Source organism: Triticum aestivum, chromosome 6B (genome assembly GCF_018294505.1).
Source record: "Triticum aestivum cultivar Chinese Spring chromosome 6B, IWGSC CS RefSeq v2.1, whole genome shotgun sequence".
Lineage (NCBI taxonomy): Eukaryota > Viridiplantae > Streptophyta > Magnoliopsida > Poales > Poaceae > Triticum > Triticum aestivum.
The window spans coordinates 305,176,028-305,199,236 of NC_057810.1; the positions used below are offsets into that span (position 1 = coordinate 305,176,028).

General features: G+C 50.4%; 1 protein-coding gene across 1 annotated transcript; it reads right to left on the reverse strand.

Annotated features, from left to right (window-relative positions):
• Positions 1-194: 194 nt before the first annotated feature.
• On the reverse strand, positions 195-5,749 carry LOC123137027 (reticulocalbin-2). The gene is made up of 8 exons (XM_044556561.1): positions 5,042-5,749; positions 4,090-4,192; positions 3,941-4,006; positions 1,320-1,484; positions 1,130-1,226; positions 773-899; positions 587-691; positions 195-484 (listed from the first exon to the last, which is right to left on the reverse strand). Exons 1-5 carry the CDS (start codon positions 5,628-5,630, stop codon positions 1,217-1,219), a joined length of 933 nt encoding a protein of 310 aa, XP_044412496.1. The 5' UTR covers positions 5,631-5,749; the 3' UTR covers positions 195-484; positions 587-691; positions 773-899; positions 1,130-1,216.
• Positions 5,750-23,209: the final 17,460 nt, after the last annotated feature.

Below are 23,209 nucleotides of genomic sequence, written 5' to 3' on the forward strand. Positions count from 1 at the left end.
GTTCCTTTAACCTTGGCTGGACAGATGATATTTACGAGTAGGCTTGGGTACTTAGATATTTCACTAAAGCTATATATGCTTCAGGTGCTGGATGTTCTCCTTTCATTTTGACTGCGCCTGCCGAAAGAAAAAAGAGTGCTCTTTCTGGCAAAATAAGGCAGCGGATTATCGATGCCGAAATGTCGCACGAGAAGGAAGAGAATAGAATCACTTTCATAGAACATAACTTCACAATGTTTACAGATAGGGTTCAGGAATGCCAGTTACATACATACATACAAGCCCTACAGCTGCACCTTCCTGGTTTTCATAGTTTACAAGTGTGTGATCCTGGAACAACAACCTACTTTTGCACACCAAAAACTATATATGGAAGAACCAATGCTAACTTGCCATGCAAAACATGAAACTAATTCAAGAACTCTTAATGTAACAAATGAATGCTCTGTTGCTAAAACAGGCGTGTGGAAATGCACGCTTGTGCCTGGTAAAGAAGGAAATCATGGATTAGAAAATAGCAAGCACTCGAATACCTCGGTGCAAAAGCAAATGAATAAGAACCGATAAGGTACTTCAACTGATATACCTGAAATGTGCTTGGCAAGGCAGTAGATGGGGCCAACAGATCATTGAAGATATATATCCGCAGCAAATGTCTAACCAAGCGTTCAAAGGTCCTGAATACCATCTACTGCTAAACATTCAAGCTCATTGATTATTAAAAGTAACAATGAAATAAAGCATATGAAGACCGATACCGAGCACCATGTACCTTCAAGGAACTACCGGAGCTCGTCATGAGACCCATAATCATCTTCTGTGAATAAAGCACTGTAAAATACATAGGGGTTCTCAATCATCTCATTCAAACTCAGTTGTCCGTCTTTGTTTGTGTCAGCCTACATTCAGAAGGTCTATCAGATAACAAATCAGCAGGTAATTTTTTGAGAAACATACTGCAGAATTACTCATTCAACTTGATTGGAGTTGACAGAATGTATCGAAGCAAAGGTTGCTAGAAGATCATGGTACATGGGTTACAAAATCTAGAGGACAATTCTGACAGCATTAAATAGAAAGGCAAGCCAAAATATCCTAGAAACAGAATGAGATGCTGTCATCTCGTTACCTGTGATATCACATAGTCAGCTTGTTGCTTGGCATAGAAGTTTTCTGCTGGATGGAGTTTTCCGATGATAGGTTTTAGCTCGTCTGCTCACAAAAGCCTACAGAAAGGAGGAGGCCTCCAAACTCAGACTCACAATTACATTATTCGGTAAATATGACAAATAGATGACACCACGAACTGTAATTTTTACCCATCATTATCCAGATCAAGCTGTGAAAACGACTTTCTAGCCGGTGCATCAGAGCCATTGGAGTCATCTGTTGAAGTTTCATCATCGTAATGTCGAACTGAATAAAACAATCCATTATAAAACTCTTGGAAATTGAGCTTCCCGTCATTATCTTTGTCTCTTTCCCTGAAATAGTCAACAAAAACCGATCTTACAATGGTGATTGTCAAAATGTAACCTGACTCCTATAAGAGAAGCTCACAGACATGTGATTGTGTCAGGGTTCCTAAAATAAATTCAGTTTGGATAAACATTTCAGCCTGGATCACCTGCTTGGTACTGGCTAACACAATAGCATAAAGGTTTTGGACAATCCATAAACTGGATGAAATAGCTGGTTTTAATTGGTTTGCAGTGTGATGGGCAGAGATTTTGAGTCAACATGATTCATACTAGTTTCAAGAAATGTTATACTATCCTGTTTACCTGCACAAATGGTTTGGGACTCAGCAAGAATCAGTATAACTATACGTAATAAACCGAATTCAGAGTATGGACTCGTTGTTTTCATACGACTCATTGATACCCAAAGTGCTTAACCAAAACCATGACAAGTTAGCCTTAGTTCGGCAATGTTTAGCTTGAGGCCGAAATTTTGGTAATGTGATGTTTTTGGTGGCTCTCTAGTCCAACTATAGGAGCCAAATAACAGCAAGAACCTGGCCAGCCAATTAGCCAACGTATTACGGTAACACCAAAAAAAATCAGCTAGGTTTCCATAAGCTACTTTGGGCACAAATCAGGCATTAAATCTTCTATTAAATTCCTAAGGCTTAGTTCTTAAAACGGCTGGATTCAAGTACCAATGAATTCCATGCAGCTGTTTGACATAGTTGACTAATCAAGTACCAAGATACGTCATAACTAAACAGCACTAAAACTCATATGTAGTACTCCCTCCGTTCGGAATTACTTGTCTCGGAAATGAATGTATGTAGAACTAAAATATGTCTAGATACATCCATTTCTGCGACAAGTAATTCCGAACGGAGGGAGTATCATGCAGCATCATAATTGAGAAATAAGTCAATTACAGGAATTAATGAGAAGTCGAAACATCAACCCCTTTTCTATGATCCATGGTTTATTTGATTATCTAATAATAGTTTTCGAATTTCAAAATGATCTGCCTCTGATATCACTAAGAGTATGACCAGAAATTCCATAAAGGTTCTTCTTTTATTTTCAAGAAAAAAATTACATCTTTATTCTTTTTTGCAGAACTGAACACTAATAAGGGGGAATTTGAGGATTTGCCCCACCTTTGCTTGCACTTCTAGGATTTGCCCTTCTTTTCATTGACATCGATCTTTTGCCACACCTTTGCTAAAACTTTGATGATTTGCCCTTCTACCTGGTTTGAGATTACACTACAAATTTGATGACCCAAATGCCCTTCTTCCTTATATGTTCGTCCCGCAGCCCACTTGCTGTCATGCTATGCTGTTGCTGCTCCTCTTCCCACACTCCAATGCCAAGCCACTGCTGCTCCTCCCCGCATGCCATGGTGCGGGCTACGAGCTGATGCTGCTCCTCCTCTCCCCATGTCCTCCTCCCTCCTCTACAACGAACGTGCTCGAGGCGCAGCTCAGGCGTTCGTCCATGGGCAAGATTCTCGGGCGAAGCGCAACACCCGTAGACCAGTCGAGCTCTCGGAGGAAGGCGCCGCACTTCCTGCACCGGTCACCCTGCCTTGACAGCGCGGACCGTGTTGTCCGCCACGAGCACCAATAGACGCGTGTGCATCTCCACGGGCACGTGGCCGCCGCCGCCGCCGCCATGCCGGCCTCGCCGAGCATCTCTAGCGAGCTCCCCACGAAAGGACCAAGGGGTCATGCCAGATGTGGCGCGTGGAGGGTGTCGTCCATGGTCCGAGACTCCGAGCCCGGGGACGTGGTGGCTGTACATGGCGAGCTCGGCGACGGGAGCGAGCTCGGACCACGACGTCCTTCTCCATGCATGCGGCAGTAGAAGCAGCAACAGCAGGGCGCCCAGGTGCTAGAGCGAGCACGCACGCACTCATGCACACACGCACGCCCAGGCACACGCACGCCTAGCAGGCTAGCAACCATCAGGCACGCCCAGGTGCTAGATCACGCACGTACACAACGCACATAAGCACGCCAAGGCAGACATCCGTTGGCTGTCCGCCTCGAGGGGCGCCGCCGCTCCCCAAGCAGGTGCTCCATGAGCATACCGGTGGCTGTAGGTCGAGCCCGGCCGCCGCGCGCTACCTCGCCGTTTCCTCATCCATTTTCCGCGTCGGGCGAGTAACAAGGCCGACGGGGGCAGAGCCATGGCCACCTCCGCCGGAGCAACAACGGCGGCGGGAGCTCCATCTCCGCCTCATGTCTTCCCGCCCAGAGATGTGCTCGGTCGGGGTGGACTGAGTAGGGCAGGGGTAGTTTTGACATTTTACAGTGGGCCCATCTTGTTAGGGGCAAATCATCAAATTTTTGTCAAAGGTGTGGCAAAAGATCAATGTCAATGAAAACAAGGGCAAATCCTAGAAGTGCAAGCAAAGGTGGGGCAAATCCTGAAAGGCAAATGTGCAAGGAAAAAAAGTTGGAGAAAAGAAGCACCTGACTTCTTCTTTGCACAACCAATGTATTAGCTTTAGGTTGGTAGTATCAGCTGGATGTAAGAAACTGCATACAGTGAATCAGGTAAATCATAGGTAGAACAATTATGGAACTTCAGAAGCTAAAGGAGGTCAGATAGAAAGTTGTACTCGTTAAACTCCGTCAGATTTAGAAAGCCGTCACCATCCATATCAGCAGCATTGAAATGCCCCTCCTTCCACCATCCCATCCCATCACTGGTTGAGTTATTATCTGGACATATATGAGATTTAGTGCTCAGCTCAAATCGCTAAGGCGCACATGTGATCATTTGGTAGTGGAAGATCACGGTTTATCAAAGGATGCTGGACCTACTTACTATGAGCTTGATAGGCACACATGAATGTTTTTTTTTTACTTTCAGCGTGGGATACAACTTTGCTAACCTACATGGGAACTAAAACTATTCAAGCTGGATCTATATGCAAAACTCTGTTCAATAGATCTAGAATGTGAATGCTCTAAGTTTACTAGTTCAACCAGGAAACACATTGAGAACTGTACAAGTAAAGTCTTCGCAAGATGCATACGAATAGGTGCTCGGTATGCTCACAAACATTAGAAAATTGTTCAGAACACGAACTTAGGATGGTAGTACCTACCAGAGCTTCCCCAAATACGGTCAATTTGAGGCTATATCCTAGACAATGGCATTATATGAACGCTCAAAAGAGCAGAGTGAGTTAAATGTAGTCAGGACTGAGGACTGGAGAGCCTATGTAAATGACTTCAAATATATTGAGAACAGGCATGAGCTGCACTCATTCCTCTTACTTTTTGAAGGCTGCATTCATTATACTAAGTGGATTGGACTACAGGTCTGAATCAAATACTCCCTCCGTTTCGATTTACTCGTCGTGGTTTTAGTTCAAATTTGAACTAAAACCACGACGAGTAAATCGGAACGCACCAAAATCCAGAGCTTACTCAGCTACCCTGACATGGGTATAATTATCTCCCAATAGATAAACTTTTTCCTGATTAGGCGCATCCGCGCATGTATCGCTACACAGATCCAAAATGGGGACGCCATGAGCTCGAATCATAGACATACGTACGTACCGTCGAACCGCCAAGCCCAGCTGGGCCTCTCGTACTCGGAGAAGGCGACGCGGCCGTCGTGGTCGCGGTCGTGCATGTCGAGCTCCCGGGCGGTGCGGTGCAGCACCTCCCGCCGCGCGGACGCGAGATTCCACGCGGCCAGCTCGGCGCCCGTCACGGCGTCGTCGGCGGGGTCGACGTCGATCTTGGGGAAGAGCGCCGCCACGCGCAGCGTCATGTTGAACCGCGCGGCGTCATTGATGTACTCGTCCTCGTAGTCCGCGAGGTCCTCTGGGACGGGGGCAGACTCCATGCCCGGCGCGTGCAGCCCCGCGGCAGCCAGGCGCTCCCACTCGCGGTCGTCAAGGCGGCGCTCGAGGTCCGCGATGACGGGGTCGAACGGGATCTGGTGCGGGGTGGCGCCTCCGTGCCTGAGGTGGGCACCGCGCAGGCGGAGGCGGCGGTGGGGGTGCGGGTGCGCGGATGGCGACGAAGGGGAAAGGTGGACTAGGAGGAAGAGGAGGCCCGCGGAGGCGAGGGCCAGGACAAGAGTCAGGACGACGGTTGGCGCTGCCGAGGGCTTCCTCGCCGCCGCCGACGACTGTGCCATGGCCGACGAGTCACCACTTGAGCGCTTCTCTCGCTTTCTTTTCTGGATGTTTCTTTCTTCGCTTTGAGAAGTGGCGACTGCCAAACTTGTCTCGGGGCCTCGACCAGTAATGCTACATCTACAGGAAATTACGGGGGAGAGTGGTTTACAGGGTGACGAGGCATTCTTTCATTGGTCAATTTGGGAGGCACCGGTCCACCCCTGAAAATCAGGGGGCGGAGGTATGATTAGAAGAGAAGGGAGGTCCGTAACTTCCTGTTGATTGCCTGTAGGTGTAGGATTATTGGGCCTCGACACCCCCCACACCCACACACACAGCCCCGGGGCGAGTTTTTTACGCCGGCGCCCACAAACACTGGGGGGCTTCGGCAGAAGGTAAAAACCGCGCATGTGCCACCACTGTCACGCGAAAATGATTTTTTGCACGTCCAGCATCGGCCCCCGTGTGCACTGCCCTTTCCGCCGCCGTGCCGATCCCGGCGACGCCCACCTGCCCACCACCGCTAGGAAGGCCATTTTCCTGCCGTAAAAAAGAGGGTTCACCACCGTATCCTCCATCCCGCTCCTAGGCGTGCTTTCTGGCGGTTCGTCCACGCAGGCGGGGATACCGGCAGCTGCGCACCCACCAGACGAGGCAGGTGTTCGGCGTTTTGTCTGCTCAGCGATGGACTCAGACGACGAGGAGGCGTTCGCGGTGCTGCTGGAGGAGGAAGCCGAGGCCGACGCCCAGGACGAAGAGCACCTCATGGTCCTCGCCGCGCTGGCCGGCCTGTTCACGAGCAATGCAAAGCCGCAACTACGTGGCTCGGTGTGACGCCCCCGATTCAATCGTACACTAATCATGCACGCAAACGTGTACGATCAAGATCAGGGACTCACGGGAAGATATCACAACACAACTCTTAAAACATAAATAAGTCATACAAGCAACATATTACACGCCAGGGGCCTCGAGGGCTCGAATACAAGTGCTCGATCATAGACGAGTCAGCGGAAGCAACAATATCTGAGTACAGACATAAGTTAAACAAGTTTGCCTTAGGAAGGCTAGCACAAACTGGGATACAGATCAAAAGAGGCGCAGGCCTCCTGCCTGGGATCCTCCTAAACTACTCCTGGTCGTCGTCAGCAGCCTGCACGTAGTAGTAGGCACCTCCAGTGTAGTAGGAGTCGTCATCGAGGGTGGCGTCTGGATCCTGGGCTCCAACGTCTGGTTGCGGCATCCGAAAAGAAGAGGAAAATGGGGGAAAAGAGGAAGCAAAGCAACCGTGAGTACTCATCCAAAGTACTCGCAAGTAAGGAGCTACACTACATATGCATGGGTATATGTGTAAGGAGGCAATATGAGTGGGCTGAACTGCAGAAGCCAGAATAAGAAGGGGATAGCTACTACTATCGAAGACTACGCTTCTGGCAGCCTCCGTCTTGCAGCATGTAGAAGAGAGTAGAGTGAAGTCCTCCAAGTAGCATCGCATAGCATAATCCTACCCGGCGATCCTTCCCTCGTCGCCCTGTGGAAAAGCGATCACCGGGTTGTCTGTGGAACTTGTCTGGGTGTGTTTTATTAAGTATCCGGTTCTAGTTGTCATAAGGTCAAGGTACAACTCCGGGTCGTCCTTTTACCGAGGGACACGGCTATTCGAATAGATAAACTTCCCTGCAGGGGTGCACCACATAACCCAACACGCTCGATCCCATTTGGCCGGACACACTTTCCTGGGTCATGCCCGACCTCGGAAGATCAACACGTCGCAGCCCCACCTAGGCACAATAGAGAGGTCAGCACGCCGGTCTAAATCCTATGCGCGCAGGGGTCTAGGCCCATCGCCCATTACACACCTGCATGTTGCGAGGGCGGCCGGAAGCAGACCTAGCAACCTCCATTACAAAGGAAGTCACATTACGCGGTTCAATCCGGCGCGCGCCGCTCCATTGCTGACGTCAAGAAGGCTTCGGCTGATACCACGACGTCGAGTGCCCATATCTTTCCCGCGTAGTTGGTTAGTGCGTATAGGCCAGTGGCCAGACTCAGATCAAATACCAAGATCTCGTTAAGCGTGTTATTATGAAGTAACCGCGAACGCCGACTAGGGCCAGGCCGACCTCTCGCCTAGGTGGTCTCAACCTGTCCTGTCGCTCCGCCACAAAGATCCACACAGAGGGCCGTCGGGACAAAGGTCCTTTCAGCCCCCAATCCGTGAATCACTCGCGGGTACTCTTCGAGACGGCCCGACTTTAGTCACCATCTGTATAGTATGTATATATGTATAGTATATACCCGTGATCACCTCCCGAGTGATCACGGCCCAATAGTATAGCAAGGTAGACTGACAAGAATGTAGGGCCAATGATGATAAACTAGCATCCTATACTAAGCATTTAGGATTGCGGATAAGGTATCAATGACTGTAGCAACAATGACAGGCTATGCAACAGAATAGGAGTAACCGAACAGTAACATGCTACACTACTCTAATGCAAGCAGTATAGAGAAGAATAGGCGATATATGGTGATCAAGGGGGGGGCTTGCCTGGTTGCTCTGGCAAGAAGGAGGGGTCGTCAACTCCGTAGTCGTACTGGGTAGCAGCGGCGTCGGTCTCGGTGTCTAGCGAGAGAAGAGGGGGGAGAAACAATAAATACAATGCAAACAAATGCATGACGATGCATGACATGACAAAGCGTGATGCTAGGTGTGCCCAATCGCGGTAGTAGGTGATACCGGCGAAGGGGGAAATATCCGGGAAAGTATCCCCGGTGTTTCGCGTTTTTGGGCAGAGGTACCGGAGGGAAAAAAATGTGTGTTCGATATGCTAGGGGCGTGTGGTAGACGAACGGGCTGCGTATCGGGATTCGCCTCGTCGTTCTGAGCAACTTTCATGTAGAAAGTATTTTCATCCGAGTTACGGATTAAAAGATATGATTTTCTAAAGATTTAAATCATTTTTTGATTTTAATTATTTATTTAAAGCCAACATTATCCAGAACAGTGTTTGACGACGCAAGCATGACATCAGAGTGATGTCAGCGGGTCAACTGGTCGGTTGACCGGTCAAACCAGACAGGTGGGTCCAGTGGGACCCACATGTCATTGTTAGGGGCATTAACAGAGTTTTAAAACTAACTAAATGGGTTAATTAGAGGGTGGGGCCCAGTAGTCAGTGAGAGATTAGGGTTTTAATTAGCTAAACTATTTAGTTAACTAATTATTCCTTTTATTTATTTTGTTTATTGAGGTGGGGCCTATAGGTCAGTGAGACAGGGGCGGCCCAGTCAGCAGTTGACTCGTCAACTGGTCAATAGGGGGCCCTGGGCCCACCAGTCAGTGGCCCAGGCGGTGGGACCCGCCGCGCCAGGTCAGCACGGGCGGCTCTCGCCGGCGGCGACCAAATGCACGGCGTTGACCCGCCGGAGTTCGCCGAAAAATGTGCACAGGGCACGGATCAGCGCGTGCATGGGCTCGTTCGAACGAGCGCGAAGAGGCGCATCTAGTGGCGTGGGCGGTTCGTCCCGAGGTCGCCGGAGCTGTCGCCAGCGACGAGCGGGGCGGACGCCGGGGCCCGAGCGAGTTTGTTGACGGGGCTGCGGGGCACGGTTCATTGCGGGGCTAGGTGCGTTCGAACGCACGCGACAACGCGCGTCGAGTGGCGGTGGTCGCAGGCACGGGGGTGGCCAGGGTTGAGCGGTGCTTCGAGATCAGGCGGCAGCCGAAATCGCAGCTCGACGGGGACGGGGTTAGGAGGCACGGGAGGGAGTGTGCGCGTGCGTGTTGGGCTCCTGTGAGCATCAGGAGCACGATGCCGTGCTCAGGCGAGCACGACGGAGAGCATGGTTGTCGGTGTCAAAACCGACGGATCTCGGGTAGGGGGTCCCGAACTGTGCGTCTAGGCGGATGGTAACAGGAGACAAGGGACACAATGTTTTACCCAGGTTCGGGCTCTCTTGATGGAGGTAAAACCCTACGTCCTGCTCGATTGATATTGATGATGTGGGTATTACAAGAGTAGATCTACCACGAGATCAAGGAGGCTAAACCCTAGAAGCTAGCCTATGGTATGATTGTTGTTATGTCCTACGGACTAAAACTATCCGGTTTATATAGACACCGGAGAGGGCTAGGGTTACACAGAGTCGGTTACAATGGTAGGAGATCTACATATCCGTATCGCCAAGCTTGCCTTCCACGCCAAAGAAAGTCCCATCCGGACACGGGACAAAGTCTTCAATCTTGTATCTTCACAGTCTTGGAGTCCGGCCGATGATGATTGTTCAGCTATCCGGACACCCCCTAATCCGGGACTCCCTCAGTAGCCCCCGAACCAGGCTTCAATGACGACGAGTCCGGCGCGTATATTGTCTTCGGCGTTGCAAGGCGGGTTCTCCTTAAAATTCCATGTGCCTGCTGAATGGTGTCCGGCTTCCTTATAAATGTTGCGCTCCTTGGCTTCCACGTCCAATAATGGCCCTCTTCCACGTGTCGTATGAATGCGAAAAGCTAGGGTATTTTTGCGTTTTACCCCTTAGCTGTGTGAATAAGCCGCCTATAAGAGAGGCGAGGATCTAGATCCAAATCACACCATCCTCCTTCCGCAAGTACTCATCGAAGCGCCTCTGACAAAAATCCATTCCATCATGGATAGTCGACGCGACTCCTCCTCTCGCGCTCCCAGCCCTCAGCCAGGAGATTGGGGGAGATGTTCAGTTCCACACAGCGAGCTAGTGACGCTCCAAATCGAGGGATATCTTCCCCCAGCTTCATGGTTCCGGTTCGAGCCGGACTGGCCACCTACAGGGGTGGAAAGCAGGCGGAGAGCATCCCCAATCCCTCCAAAGGAGAGCGGGTATGCTTCGTCCATTATCTAATAAGGGGACTCGGATTTCCCATACATCCGTTTCTCCGGGGGCTCCTGGAGTTCTATGGACTCCAGCTTCACCACCTTACACCTGCCTCCATTTTGCACATCGCGGGCTTTGTAGCTCTTGGCAAGCTGTTCTTGGGCATCGAGCCCCATTTTGCACTGTGAAGAGATTGTTTTGCCTCGTACCCCGTTCTCATGAGGGGTCGATATATCAAGTGGGCGGAGCCGAAATATGGCGCATCGCCGGGATCGGATATCTATCTGTAACCCCGAAGAAGGCGTCCGAAGACTGGCCTTCGGAATGGTTTTATATGGAAGACGCCCCACTGCCAGATCCAGTTCGGATCGGCCTCCCAGAGTTCAGCAACGCTCCCTTGAAGAAACGCCTGAGTTGGCGCCCGCGGAGCCCTCAACGGGAAGATGATGGGAGCGTCCAATATCTGATGGGCCGGATAAGGTTACTGGCCCACTCCGGATTGACCATGATTGGAGTCATGGCCATGTGCATTATGCGAGGGGTGCAGCCACTCCAATATAGGGGCCACCCCATGTGGGATTTCAATGGGGAGGATGACGCCTCCCGTCATGGCCGCAAGGGGCCGGGATCGGCCGCCGATCTGGTGAAGATCCTGTCCGGCTTGTACAAGGGGGAGAAGGAGGACTTCCTCCGCACGAGTCCATTGAATGGATTCTCCATGAATAACCCTCGGAGCTGGGTAAGCGGACGTTTATCTATCCGATCCATATTCCCAAAGTCAAATGTCTCACTTTGTGATTTTGACGCAGGAGCTGCGCCGGGACGTGGAGGGCATACAAAGCCTGACTCCACAGCCCGAGGATCCGGGACGATCCCTTGATCCGGCCTCCGAAGAGGATCCGGACATAAAGGTGGAGCTGATTGACGGGGTGTTCCACCAACTTAGCATGGACAATGCTCTAGTCGCCATTACGGCTGACTACCCCGGTTTATCTCCGGCTTCCCAGGTGACTATGACCGGAGTCCTGACACCACTACTTGGTCCATGCTTATTTCTGACCACCATGTACCAACGGTTCTTCGCAGGAGGCGCCTTTAAGGCGGGAAGCCGAACCCGCGGCGGCTGACCAACAAGGGTCAGTTCGGCCCATCAGGCGGAAGAGGAGTGCGGCGCGAATCGAAACGTCGCCGCAATGGTACGGCGCACCGCCGTGTTTAAGGGAAAGATACCTAGGAGGTATATTAACGCTCATGATTTTTCCAGGAGGAAGAGCGCTCGCCGGACAGTGTCCGGAGAGGTTGCCAATCAAGCCTCCGCCAGCCATGCTCCAACGCGTGGTCCAGAAGGGGAGGCGAACACACGGCATGAGCCGGATGCTCCTCCAACGGAGGATGCCGACAGGCTGTCCGCCACCAGGTCTGAGGTGGAGAGCGCCATGAATCACAGGCGCCGCCAGACAGTTCTTCGTGACGCGTGTTTCTCTCCGGAGGCACTGAGTGCCTTTAATGCGGGAGACACGCACCTCCGTGCCGCTCGAGATGGTCTAACCAGAGCCATGGAGCAGTATGTGAAAGACATACAGATGAGGAATTTTAATAGTTATATATGCCAGTAGCCCCCGAGACTTAAAATAGTTAGAATAACTGATTTAAGGATCATTTGTCTATGCAGGATCTTACGGAGAAGAATACATGTCTGTCCCAGGAGCTTCAAGAGTGCAAGGCCCAACTTGAGGCCGCACTAGCCGTCGCAGGGGGAGCCACAGAGACCCCCTGGTAATACATACTTCGAAAAGATAAGTAGTTTATGAAGTGCGGCGTGTGCGTAAGTCTGACAATTAAATTGCAGAGGGTGCCGGACTGGAACCGGACAAGCAACATCCGCTACGCCAGCTGAAGGCCGGCAAGAAGGTGCTTATGAGGGTGCAGCAGGGGAGGAACAAACTCCAAGATGCCAACACCCAGCTGGGCGAAGAACTAAAAGATGTTCGGGTCCAGCTATCTGACTCCGTAAAGGAGAATCGGCGGCTTCGTCGCGGCATTTACAGTAAGTGCTTGAGCAAACTCTTTTGAAAAGAAGAGTTCGGCGAGGAAGTCGATTGACAGAAATGTGTCTGTAGGTGTGCTCACGGGTCGTCCGGCGGAGGAAATGCCTGGTTCCACGGGTGACCTTCTTCCCGAGCTGCTGTAACTGCACGAACGTATTCGGCAGGCGATGAGCGGCGTCGTCCTGGCCTTATGGCCGTCCGTCTCCCTACCCGAGGGTCTTGGAGAGCTTGATGACAAGCTTCAGGGAGTACGGCAGCGCTTCCGTCTGTGGAAGATATCGGCCTGCCGTCAAGGCGCCAGAGAGGCCTGGGCCATGGTGAAGACGCGGTACACGAAGGCTGATCCAAACCACATGGCCGAGGTCGGACCTGTGGGGCCCGATGGGAAGGAGATCCCTGTGAGCTTAATGTACGGCCAAGTAGAGTTGGTCGCAAAATATTCCCAACGGGACTATAAACTAGACAGCCTGTTAGATGGGATTGAAGAGGAGTTCAATCAGTCAACTTGACGATGTAATTTTAAAATGACATGTAAAATGCCTTCTAGCCGGATTGTAAATCGTTTGTCTTTGCGGACCTTTTCGCTTCAACTCGGAACCCAACAGTCCGGAGTGTGTCCGAATACCCTAACGGTTATAAAAACCGGGGCATGCATGGAGACTAGGCGTAGGGGTCATTAGTGCTTTATCAGACAAGTGCCCAACTAGTTATGTTATATTACATGGTTAGTAAGAAACATCTTCCAGGGAGAATAGTCCCGTTAGGGGTTCTTTCCCTGGGAGGCATGCCCTAAGGTGCATGTCCGTACTGCGAAGAGAGCAGAAAAAGCATCTGGGGGCAGATAAATAAATAAGTAATAAATCATCTTTCAAGTCACCGACCGAATATTCCCTTAAGAACGCTAGCTTTTGGCTTCACCCAGTCTGAGGTACACATCCGGCTGACCCGGCAGTAACAATCGCAGAGGTGCTCCCTTTACCTCCTAGCCGAACAATCGGGAACGTAGGGGTAAGCACAGGAGCCAGGCAACCCAGCTTGGCCAAAACTTAAGTCATATCGATGCATATAATGGTGAATAAAAGGTACATGCGGAAGTATGACACATGTGTTGGGCATGAAGCCCGTATAAATAAGCTTTTGTTAAAGAAGCCCCCAGGTATAATGAGTGCGAGTAGCACATCAAGTGTGTGCGAACAATGCGCAGATCAGCCCGTCAAAGGCTTTTACTAAAAAAGGGGGAAGAAGGAGGGGAACAAGAGACAACGAAAATATAAAAGGTGGACGGAGGAGGGAGACGAACTCTGAGTCCGGCACTAGGCGTAGAATCTTTGGAGACGGGCTGCGTTCCATGGGTTCGGCTCGAGTTGGTTGTCAGATGCGTTACATAGACGGTATGCTCTGCCGGTCAGGACTTGGTCGATGATGAAGGGACCTTCCCATTTGGGCTTAAGTTTGTCCTTTTTCTTGTCCGACAGGCGTAGAACAAGTTCGCCAACATTGTAAGTTTTGGCCCGTACTTCTCTGCTTTGATATCTTCGAGCCTGCTGCTGGTAGAATGCGGAACGAGCTTTTGCCACATCCCGCTCCTCCTCTAAGGCGTCCAAACTGTCCTGCCAATCCAACTCGGCTTCTCTTTCTTCGTACATGCGCACGCGAGGTGAGTCATGAATTATATCACAGGGCAAAACTGCCTCTGCGCCGTACACCATAAAAAATGGTGTGAATCCAGTAGTGTGGTTCGGCGTGGTCCGCAGCCCCCAGAGTATGGAGTCGATCTCCTCTACCCAATGCGTGTTAGATTCCGTGAGGGACCACACTAATCTGGGTTTGATGCCGCTCATGATTAGACCATTTGCTCGTTCGACTTGACCGTTAGTTTGAGGGTGATAGACTGAAGCGTAGTCGAGCCTGATGCCCATGTTTTTGCACCAGAGTTTAACCTCGTCGGCCGTGAAATTCGTGTCGTTATCAGTGATGATGCTGTGGGGGACACCATAACGGTGTACTACTCCGGATATGAAGTCTATCACGGGTCCGGATTCGACCATTTTAACTGGCTTGGCCTCTATCCATTTGGTGAATTTGTCCACCATGACCAATAGGTATTTTTGCTTGTGGGTTCCCCCTTTAAGGGGTCCAACCATGTCAAGCCCCCAGACCACGAACGGCCATGTGATGGGTATAGTTTTGAGGGCGGTGGGTGGCATGTGGCTTTGATTAGCAAAGAGCTGGCAACCGACGCATCGTTGGACTAAGTCCTGAGCATCTGCCCGGGCAGTCGGCCAATAAAATCCTGTATGGAAGGCCTTGCCTACAAGGGCCCGGGCTACGGCGTGGTGCCCACCGAGTCCGGCATGAATTTCAGCCAGGAGATTTCGCCCTTCCTCTTCGGAGATGCACCTTTGAAGGACTCCGGTTGTGCTTTTCTTATAAAGTTCTCCCTCATGGACCTTGTAGGCTTTAGATCGCCGAACTATGCAGCGGGCCTCATTTTGGTCTTCGGGAAGTTCCTGCCTAGTTAAGTAGGCTAGGAATTGTTCTGTCCATGGGGCGATTACTGCCATTATTTCGTGGGCTGAGGGTGTTATTTCATTGGCTGAGCCACCGACTGTGTCAGAATGTTCCGTGTGGGGTGGCGCGGTTGGTTCCAGGTTGCTATTTTCGGACTCCTCTTCCCATAGTACGGATGGCTTAAAGAGCCGCTCCAGGAAGATGTTTGGAGGGACGGCGTTGCGTTTTGCGCCGATGCGCGCCAACACGTCGACTGCCTGGTTATTATCCCGGGCTACATGGTGGAATTCGAGTCCTTCGAACCGAGCTGACATTTTTAAGACGATGTTACGATAGGCTGCCATTTTCAGATCCTTAGCGTCAAAGTCTCCATTTACTTGGGATATTGCAAGGTTTGAATCCCCGCGCACCTCTAGGCGTTGAATACCCATGGAGATTGCCATCCGGAGACCATGTAGAAGGGCCTCGTATTCGGCTGCATTGTTGGAGTCCGTGTACATTATCTGAAGTACATATTGGACTGTGTCTCCGGTTGGGGACGTCAGTACGACGCCAGACCCCAAGCTGGCCAACATTTTGGAGCCGTCGAAATGCATGATCCAATTGGAGTATGCGCCGTACTCTTTAGGGAGTTCGGCTTCGGTCCATTTGGTGATGAAGTCAGCCAAAACTTGTGACTTTATAGCTCGCCTTGGTTTGTAGGTTATGTCAAATGGTAAGAGCTCAATGGCCCATTTTGCAATCCTGCCCGTCGCGTCGCGGTTGTTTATAATGTCGTTGAGAGGTACTTCGGAGGCTACTGTAATCGAGCACTCTTGAAAGTAGTGTCGCAGCTTCTGGGATGCCATGAACACTGCGTACGCTATCTTTTGATAATGTGGATACCGGGACTTGCGTGGAGTTAAGACAGTGGATACGTAGTACACTGGTTTTTGAAGAGGGAACTTGTGTCCTTCTGTTTCTTGTTCGACGACGAGCGCTGCGCTGACAACTTGATGTGTTGCCGCGATATATAATAACATTGGTTCGCCTAGGTTGGGTGCGGCTAGGACCGGATTTGTTGCTAATATGGCCTTTATTTCTTCGAGTCCGGCCGTGGCAGCATCCGTCCACTCGAAGTGTTCGGTGCGCCGGAGGAGGCGATAGAGAGGCAATGCCTTTTCTCCCAAACGGGAGATGAAGCGGCTTAGAGCCGCCACGCATCCAGTCAATTTTTGTATTTGTTTCAGGTCTTTTGGGATATCCAATTGTGACAGAGCTCGGATCTTGGCTGGGTTTGCTTCAATTCCTCTACCGGATACAATGAAGCCCAAGAGCTTTCCGGCTGGTATGCCGAAAATGCATTTTTCCGGGTTGAGCTTAATGTCATATGCTCGGAGGTTGTCGAATGTGAGCCTCAAATCGTCTACTAGAGTTTTGACGTGTTTGGTCTTAACGACCACATCGTCTATGTATGCCTCCACTATTTTGCCAATCTGGGTAGCCAGACATGTCTGAATCATGCGCTGATATGTTGCGCCGGCGTTTTTAAGTCAGAAGGGCATTGTGTTGAAGCAGAATGGTCCATATGGAGTAATGAATGTCGTTGCGGCCTGGTCTGTTTCTGCCATCTTGATTTGATGGTATCCGGAGTATGCGTCGAGGAAACACAATGAATCGTGCCCCACGGTAGCATTGATGATTTGGTCGATGCGGGGGAGGGGGAAAGGATCCTTTGGGCAGGCCTTATTAAGGTCTTTAAAATCCACACAGAGGCGCCAGGATTTGTCCTTTTTTGGTACCATTACCAGGTTCGCTAGCCAGTCCGGATGTTTTATATCTCTGATGAATCCGGCTTCTAATAGTTTGGCTAGCTCCTCTCCCATTGCCTGTCTTTTGGGTTCGGAAAATCGTCGAAGAGCCTATTTGACTGGCTTGAATCCTTTTAGGATATTTAGGCTGTGCTCTGCCAGCCTGCGTGGGATTCCTGGCATATCTGAAGGGTGCCAGGCAAAAATGTCCCAATTTTCCCGAAGGAATTCTCATAGTGTGGCTTCTACATTAGGGTTTAATTGTGCCCCAATGGAGGTCGTCTTTGTGGGGTCCATTGGATGGACCTGGAATTTGACTATTTCGTCTGCTGGTTTAAAAGAGGTGGACTTAGATCTCTTATCGAGTATCACATCATCCCTATTCACCATGGAGCATAGTGCAGTGAGTTCTTCTGCCGCTAGGGCTTCGGATAGTGCCTCTAGGGCTAGTGCGGCTGTCTTATTTTCAGCGCGGAGTGCTATGTCCGGATCACTGACCAGAGTGATGATTCCATTGGGCCCGGGCATTTTGAGCTTCATGTACCCGTAATGGGGTACGGCTTGGAAAATTGTGAATGCTTCTCGCCCTAATAGAGCGTGATATCCGCTGCTGAACGGGGCCACTTGGAACGTGACTTCTTCGGACCTGTAGTTGTCCGGCGAGCCGAACACCACATCTAGTGTGATTTTTCCTGTGCAGCGTACTTCCCGACTAGGGATTATTCCTCTAAAGGTTGTGCTGCTTCGCTCAATGCGGCTCCAGTCTATTTCCATTTTTTGGAGGGTTTCCTCATAGATGAGGTTTAATTCGCTGCCGCCATCCATGAGTACCTTGGTAAGACGAAAGCCGTCCACTATTGGACTGAGGACCAATGCGGCTGGTGCTCGGGCTGTTCGGAATTTAGGTTCGTCGTTGGCATTGAAGGTGATAGCCGTGTCGCTCCATGGATTTGTTGTTGCTACTTGGTAGACTTCGACGAGGCTGCAGATTGTTCGTTTCCGCATATTATTTGATGCGAAAGTCTCGAAGACTGTTAATACCGTACTGGTACTGTTGGGCTGGTTCTCCGGGGCTAGAAGCCCTTCGCCACTTTTGGCCACCTGTCGTAGTATCCAACATGCTCGAAGGCTATGTGTTGGAGTGGCGCCCTCTGTATTATGGATTTTGCAGGGTCCGCTGAGCCATCCCTCCTGTACGGTTCCGTACCCTTTAGGGGGTTTTTGCTTTTTGGTTTTTGACCCGGGTGCTTGAGCATGGTGCACCCTTTTATTCCGGACTAGGGTTGTGTTCAGGGCCGGATTGTCCCAAAATCTAGTTTCGGTTTTCCAGGCACTCTCCATCGCACAGTATTTTTGCATTATGGTCGCCAGGTCGGCGAAGCGCGTAACTTTGCGATGACTTATGGTGTTCATGATTCCCTTGTCCGTGCAATTGTTGCAGAAAATAGAGATTGCGCTTTCCTCATGGCAGTCCTTTATCCTGTCCATAACCAGGAGGAATCTGGCCCAGTAATGATGTACTGTTTCATCGGGCTCTTGCCGTATTTGAGATAGATCGCTTGTGTTTGGGTGGGCGGGTGGAACTAAATTCGGAACCCCGCCCAATCTGAGGCTCAAAGGCCGAGGAGTTTCTGGATTTGGAAGCTTGGATTGCTGGAGGTCGTCCAACGAATCTAGTCCGCTGTCTGACTTTAGGTTCAGTACTCGATTGACGTCCGTCCCTCCGCGGGAATCCGGCATGGAGGGATCGGGAATCCGGACATAACTGGTTTTTAACATAAAAGAAGAGTCGCCGTGTTGTTCTTCTACCACAACAACATGGTGGGTAGCCTGGGGAGAGTTAATTTCTCTCAGATCGGTTTTAAGCCCAATCTGATCGTAGTCTATAGCGACTCCCAGGGTGGCGATGCGATCCAAGAGCTCGTTTACGGAAGAGAGCTCCATCGGATCCAGCTGCTCGGCGAATTCCGAGTTGATGCGAAGATCGCTTTTGATGACCCGAGAGGTTATCATCGAAGCGGTGGCCGAAAGGCGGTCATAAGAAAACCACCTAGCCGGATAGCTTGACCGATGGTCAAAGCTCCTTTGGCAATGGTACTGTCTTTAAAGATGGGAAGAGGCATCCTTCCTGATTGCGACGGCACAGAGGAACTCTCAATGAAAGCACCAATGTCGGTGTCAAAACCGGCGGATCTCGGGTAGGGGGTCCCGAACTGTGCGTCTAGGCGGATGGTAACAGGAGACAAGGGACACAATGTTTTACCCAGGTTCGGGCCCTCTTGATGGAGGTAAAACCCTACGTCCTGCTTGATTGATATTGATGATGTGGGTATTACAAGAGTAGATCTACCACGAGATCAAGGAGGCTAAACCCTAGAAGCTATCCTATGGTATGACTGTTGTTATGTCCTACGGACTAAAACTATCCGGTTTATATAGACACCAGAGAGGGCTAGGGTTACACAGAGTCGGTTACAATGGTAGGAGATCTACATATCCGTATCGCCAAGCTTGCCTTCCACGCCAAGGAAAGTCCCATCCGGACACGGGACGAAGTCTTCAATCTTGTACCTTCACTGTCTTGGAGTCCGGCCGATGATGATAGTTCGGCTATCCGGACACCCCCTAATCCGGGACTCCCTCAATGGTCATGGCGGCGAGGCGATCCACGGTGACGGGCTCACGGCAATGGCATAAGGTAGCTACGGTGCGCAAGGGGCCCATCTAGGAGGAGCAGGAGGAGGAGGGGCTCACCGTGCGGCACGCAAGATGGCCCGTGGTAGTTTAGTAGCAGCAGGGGGGTGTCACCGGAGTTGGGGAAGAACGGCGGCGACCGGAGATGTGGAAGAAGGGGGCCATTGCAGCAGCGCCTCCGAGCTCCAGCTGCGGCCACCGGTCGACGAGGAAGACGATGGCGGAGACGACGGACACGCTGGCGAGGTGAGGTGGTGGCTGTGGTCGCGCGTTTCACGGCTGCGGGTCCATGGCGGCGCTCGGATGCGATGGGAGAGGAGAGTGGGGTGGATCTGAGGGGAGAGGGAGAGGCGCAGGGACCGAGGGCGAGAGTGGGGGCGAGTGGGAGGCGGGATCGTGGAGGCGGAGGCGTGACGACCTTATCCCCTCCTCGACGCCGGCGAGGGGGTCCGATGGCGACGCGCCCTGTAGCGGCACGCAACCGAGGAATAGGAAGAGGGTGCGGCTCAGGGAGCTGGGCCGGCTGGGCCAGTTGGGTGGCTGGCTGTTGGCTAGCTGGGCCTTTCGGCCCAGGGGGGAAGGGAGGGTTCTTCTTTTTCCTTTTCTTTTCCTTTTCTTTTTAGCTTTGTTTTCTGTTCTATTTAATTTGGGCATTTAAGTATTTTATAAAATTGCGTCATTTACACCATAATTGCCTATGCCATATTTGGTATTGTCTGAACATTTTTGTTTCAACTTTTGAAAACTTTGGGTGTTTGTCACTAATTCATTTTTGAATTTGAAATGTTTTGAACTAATCATTTGATTAGCAACAGTAACAGAGATGACACGGCATCATTAGGAGAGTTTTACTGTAGCCTAATTATTTGGGAGTTACAAATATCCTCCACTACAAGAAATCTCGTCCCGAGATTTAGGAGGTAGAAGGAAACAGTGCGGGGTATTCTTCACGCAGACGATCCTCACATCGCCAAGTGGCTTCATCTTCAGAATGGTGCGACCACTGAACTTTGAGGAACTTGATCGCCTTCTGACGTGTGCGGCGTTCAGCTTGGTCGAGAATGCGAACCGGATGCTCTTTATAGGAGAGGTCCTGTTGCAATTCGAGCACTTCATGATCCACTCCTCGGATTGGGTCCTTGAAGCAACGGCGGAGCTGTGACACGTGGAACACATCGTGAACCTGAGAAAGGTTCGACGGAAGTTCCAGTTGATATGCCACTTTTCCACGCCTTTCCAGAATAGTGAAAGGACCAATATAGCGAGGAGCTAGCTTTCCCTTGATCCCGAAGCGGTGAGCACCCTTCATTGGTGTAACTCGAAGATAAGCCTTTTCGCCAGGTTGATAGACCATGTCCTTACGATGACGGTCATACTGACTCTTCTGACGTGACTGAGCAGTCTTGAGATTCTCGTGAATAATGCGGACTTGTTCTTCGGCATGTTGGATAATATCCGGACCGAAGAGTGGACGCTCCCTAGTTTCTGACCAATTCAGAGGGGTTCGGCACTTTCGTCCATATAACACTTCGAAGGGGGCCATCTTTAGACTAGCTTGATAGCTATTATTATAAGAGAACTCGGCATACGGGAGAGATTCCTCCCATTTCTTGCCAAAGGAAATAACACAAGCTCGAAGCATGTCTTCGAGAACTTGGTTGACACGTTCAACTTGCCCTTGCGACTGAGGATGAAAAGCAGTGCTGAAAGACAGATGAGTCCCCATAGCTTCTTGGAAACTTGCCCAGAATCTTGAAGTGAATAAACTGCCTTGGTCTGAACTGATTACCAATGGAATACCATGAAGCGAGACAATTCTGGACATGTAGAGGTTTGCCAGCTGACTAGCAGTGATCGTTTCCTTGACAGCCAGAAAATGTGCAACTTTAGAAAGCCAGTCAATGACGACAAGAATAGCATCATTACCTTTCTGCGATTTGGGGAATGCAGTGACGAAGTCCATTTCAACATGGTCCCATTTCCATTCAGGAATAGAGATAGGTTGTAGAGTTCCAGCAGGCCTTTGATGCTCTGCTTTGATACGACGACAAACGTCACACTCAGCAACATAACGAGCAATATCTTGCTTCATATTAGACCACCAGAATCTCTGACGAATGTCTTGGTACATCTTGGTACTACCGGGATGAATAGACAAAGGTGTATCATGAGCTTCTTTCATAACCCTTGGAGTCAGATTCAGGTTTTTCCTCTTAATCGGTACCACTAGGCGACCTTTGAAGAATAAGGTGCCTGCGTCATCAACAGTGAAGAATGAGGGCCTTCCTTCTGCGAGATAATGTTTAATCCTCTCGACTTCATCGTCACATTTCTATATCCATTTGATGGTGTCCGCAAGATCTGGTCTAGCAACTATGGTATTGAGAGAACCCCGGGAAACAACGTGGAGGTTCATCTTGCAAAACTCCGGAGGAGGGGGAGCGAGTGCACCAGGAGGAACAATATGGAGGTTCAGCTTTCTGAATTCTTCAACAAGCGAGGGCTAAACTTTGTGAACCTGGAGGCGGTTACAGTAAGACTTGTGGCTCAAGGCATCAGCCATTACATTAGCCTTGCCTGGGGTATATGAAACACCCAGGTTAAAATCCGCAACAATCTCCATCCATCTCTGCTGACAGGGGTTCAGATCTGGTTGAGTAAACAGATACTTCAGACTTTGGTGGTCGGTGAAGATCTCGCAACGATTACCGAGAAGGTAATGTCGCCACTATTTTAGTGCATGGATAACAGCAGCAAGCTCGAGGTCATGAACTGGATAGTTCTCTTCGTGAGGGCGCAATTGACGAGAGGCATAAGCAATTACTTTACGCTCCTGCATTAGGACAGCGCCTAGGCCTTGACGTGAAGCATCACAATAGATGACGAAGTCCTTCTTAGTATCTGGAGGAGCAAGCATTGGGGCAGAGGTCAACTTGTCTTTGAGCGCCTGGAAATTCCTGGCACTTTTCTGTCCACTCAAACTTGACGCCCTTATGAAGCAGGTTAGTCAGAGGTCTAGCGATCTTGGAGAAGTTCTCGATGAATCGACGGCAATAGCTGGCGAGTCCGAGAAAACTTCTGACTTGCTTGACATTCTTCGGAGGAGTCCAATCGAGAATAGCCTGAACTCGTTCAGGGTTGACGGCAATACCATCCTTAGAGATGACATGCCCAAGATAGGTTACTTTGGGAAGCCAGAATTCACACTTGGAGAACTTGGCATAGAGTTGATGCTCTCTAAGCTTTTCCAGAACAAGACGAAGATGTTCAGCATGTTCTTCTTCATTCTTGGAATATACAAGGATATCATCCAGATAAACCACGACAAATTTGTCAAGATATTCCATAAAGATATAGTTCATCAGACGAGAGAAGGTGGCTGGAGCATTGGTTAATCCAAAAGACATGACGGTGTACTTGTATGAACCATAGCGAGTCACAAACGCGGTCTTCTGGATATCTTCTTCACGAACACGGATCTGGTGGTAACCCAACCTCAAGTCGAGTTTAGAGAACACTGACGAACCAGCCAGTTGATCATATAGATCATTGATCCAAGAAAGAGGATATTGGTTCTGAATGGTAGCCTGGTTAATAGGACGGTAGTCTTGGACCAATCGGTTTGTCCCATCCTTCTTCTTGACAAAGAGAGAAGGTGCTCCCCAAGGAGAGCAACTAGGGCGAATGAAACCACTTCGAAGA

Bases quoted from the DNA above. Each gene is read 5' to 3' on its own strand.
- LOC123137027 (XM_044556561.1), bottom strand. From the start codon at position 5,630: ATGGCACAGTCGTCGGCGGCGGCGAGGAAGCCCTCGGCAGCGCCAACC. The intron at 4,193-5,041 runs GTACGTACGTAT...ATATATGTCCAG, and splicing joins CTGGGCTTGGCGGTTCGACG to ATAATAACTCAACCAGTGAT. The intron at 1,485-3,940 runs GTGCTTCTTTTC...TGACTATTTCAG, and splicing joins TTGTGCAAAGAAGAAGTCAG to GGAAAGAGACAAAGATAATG.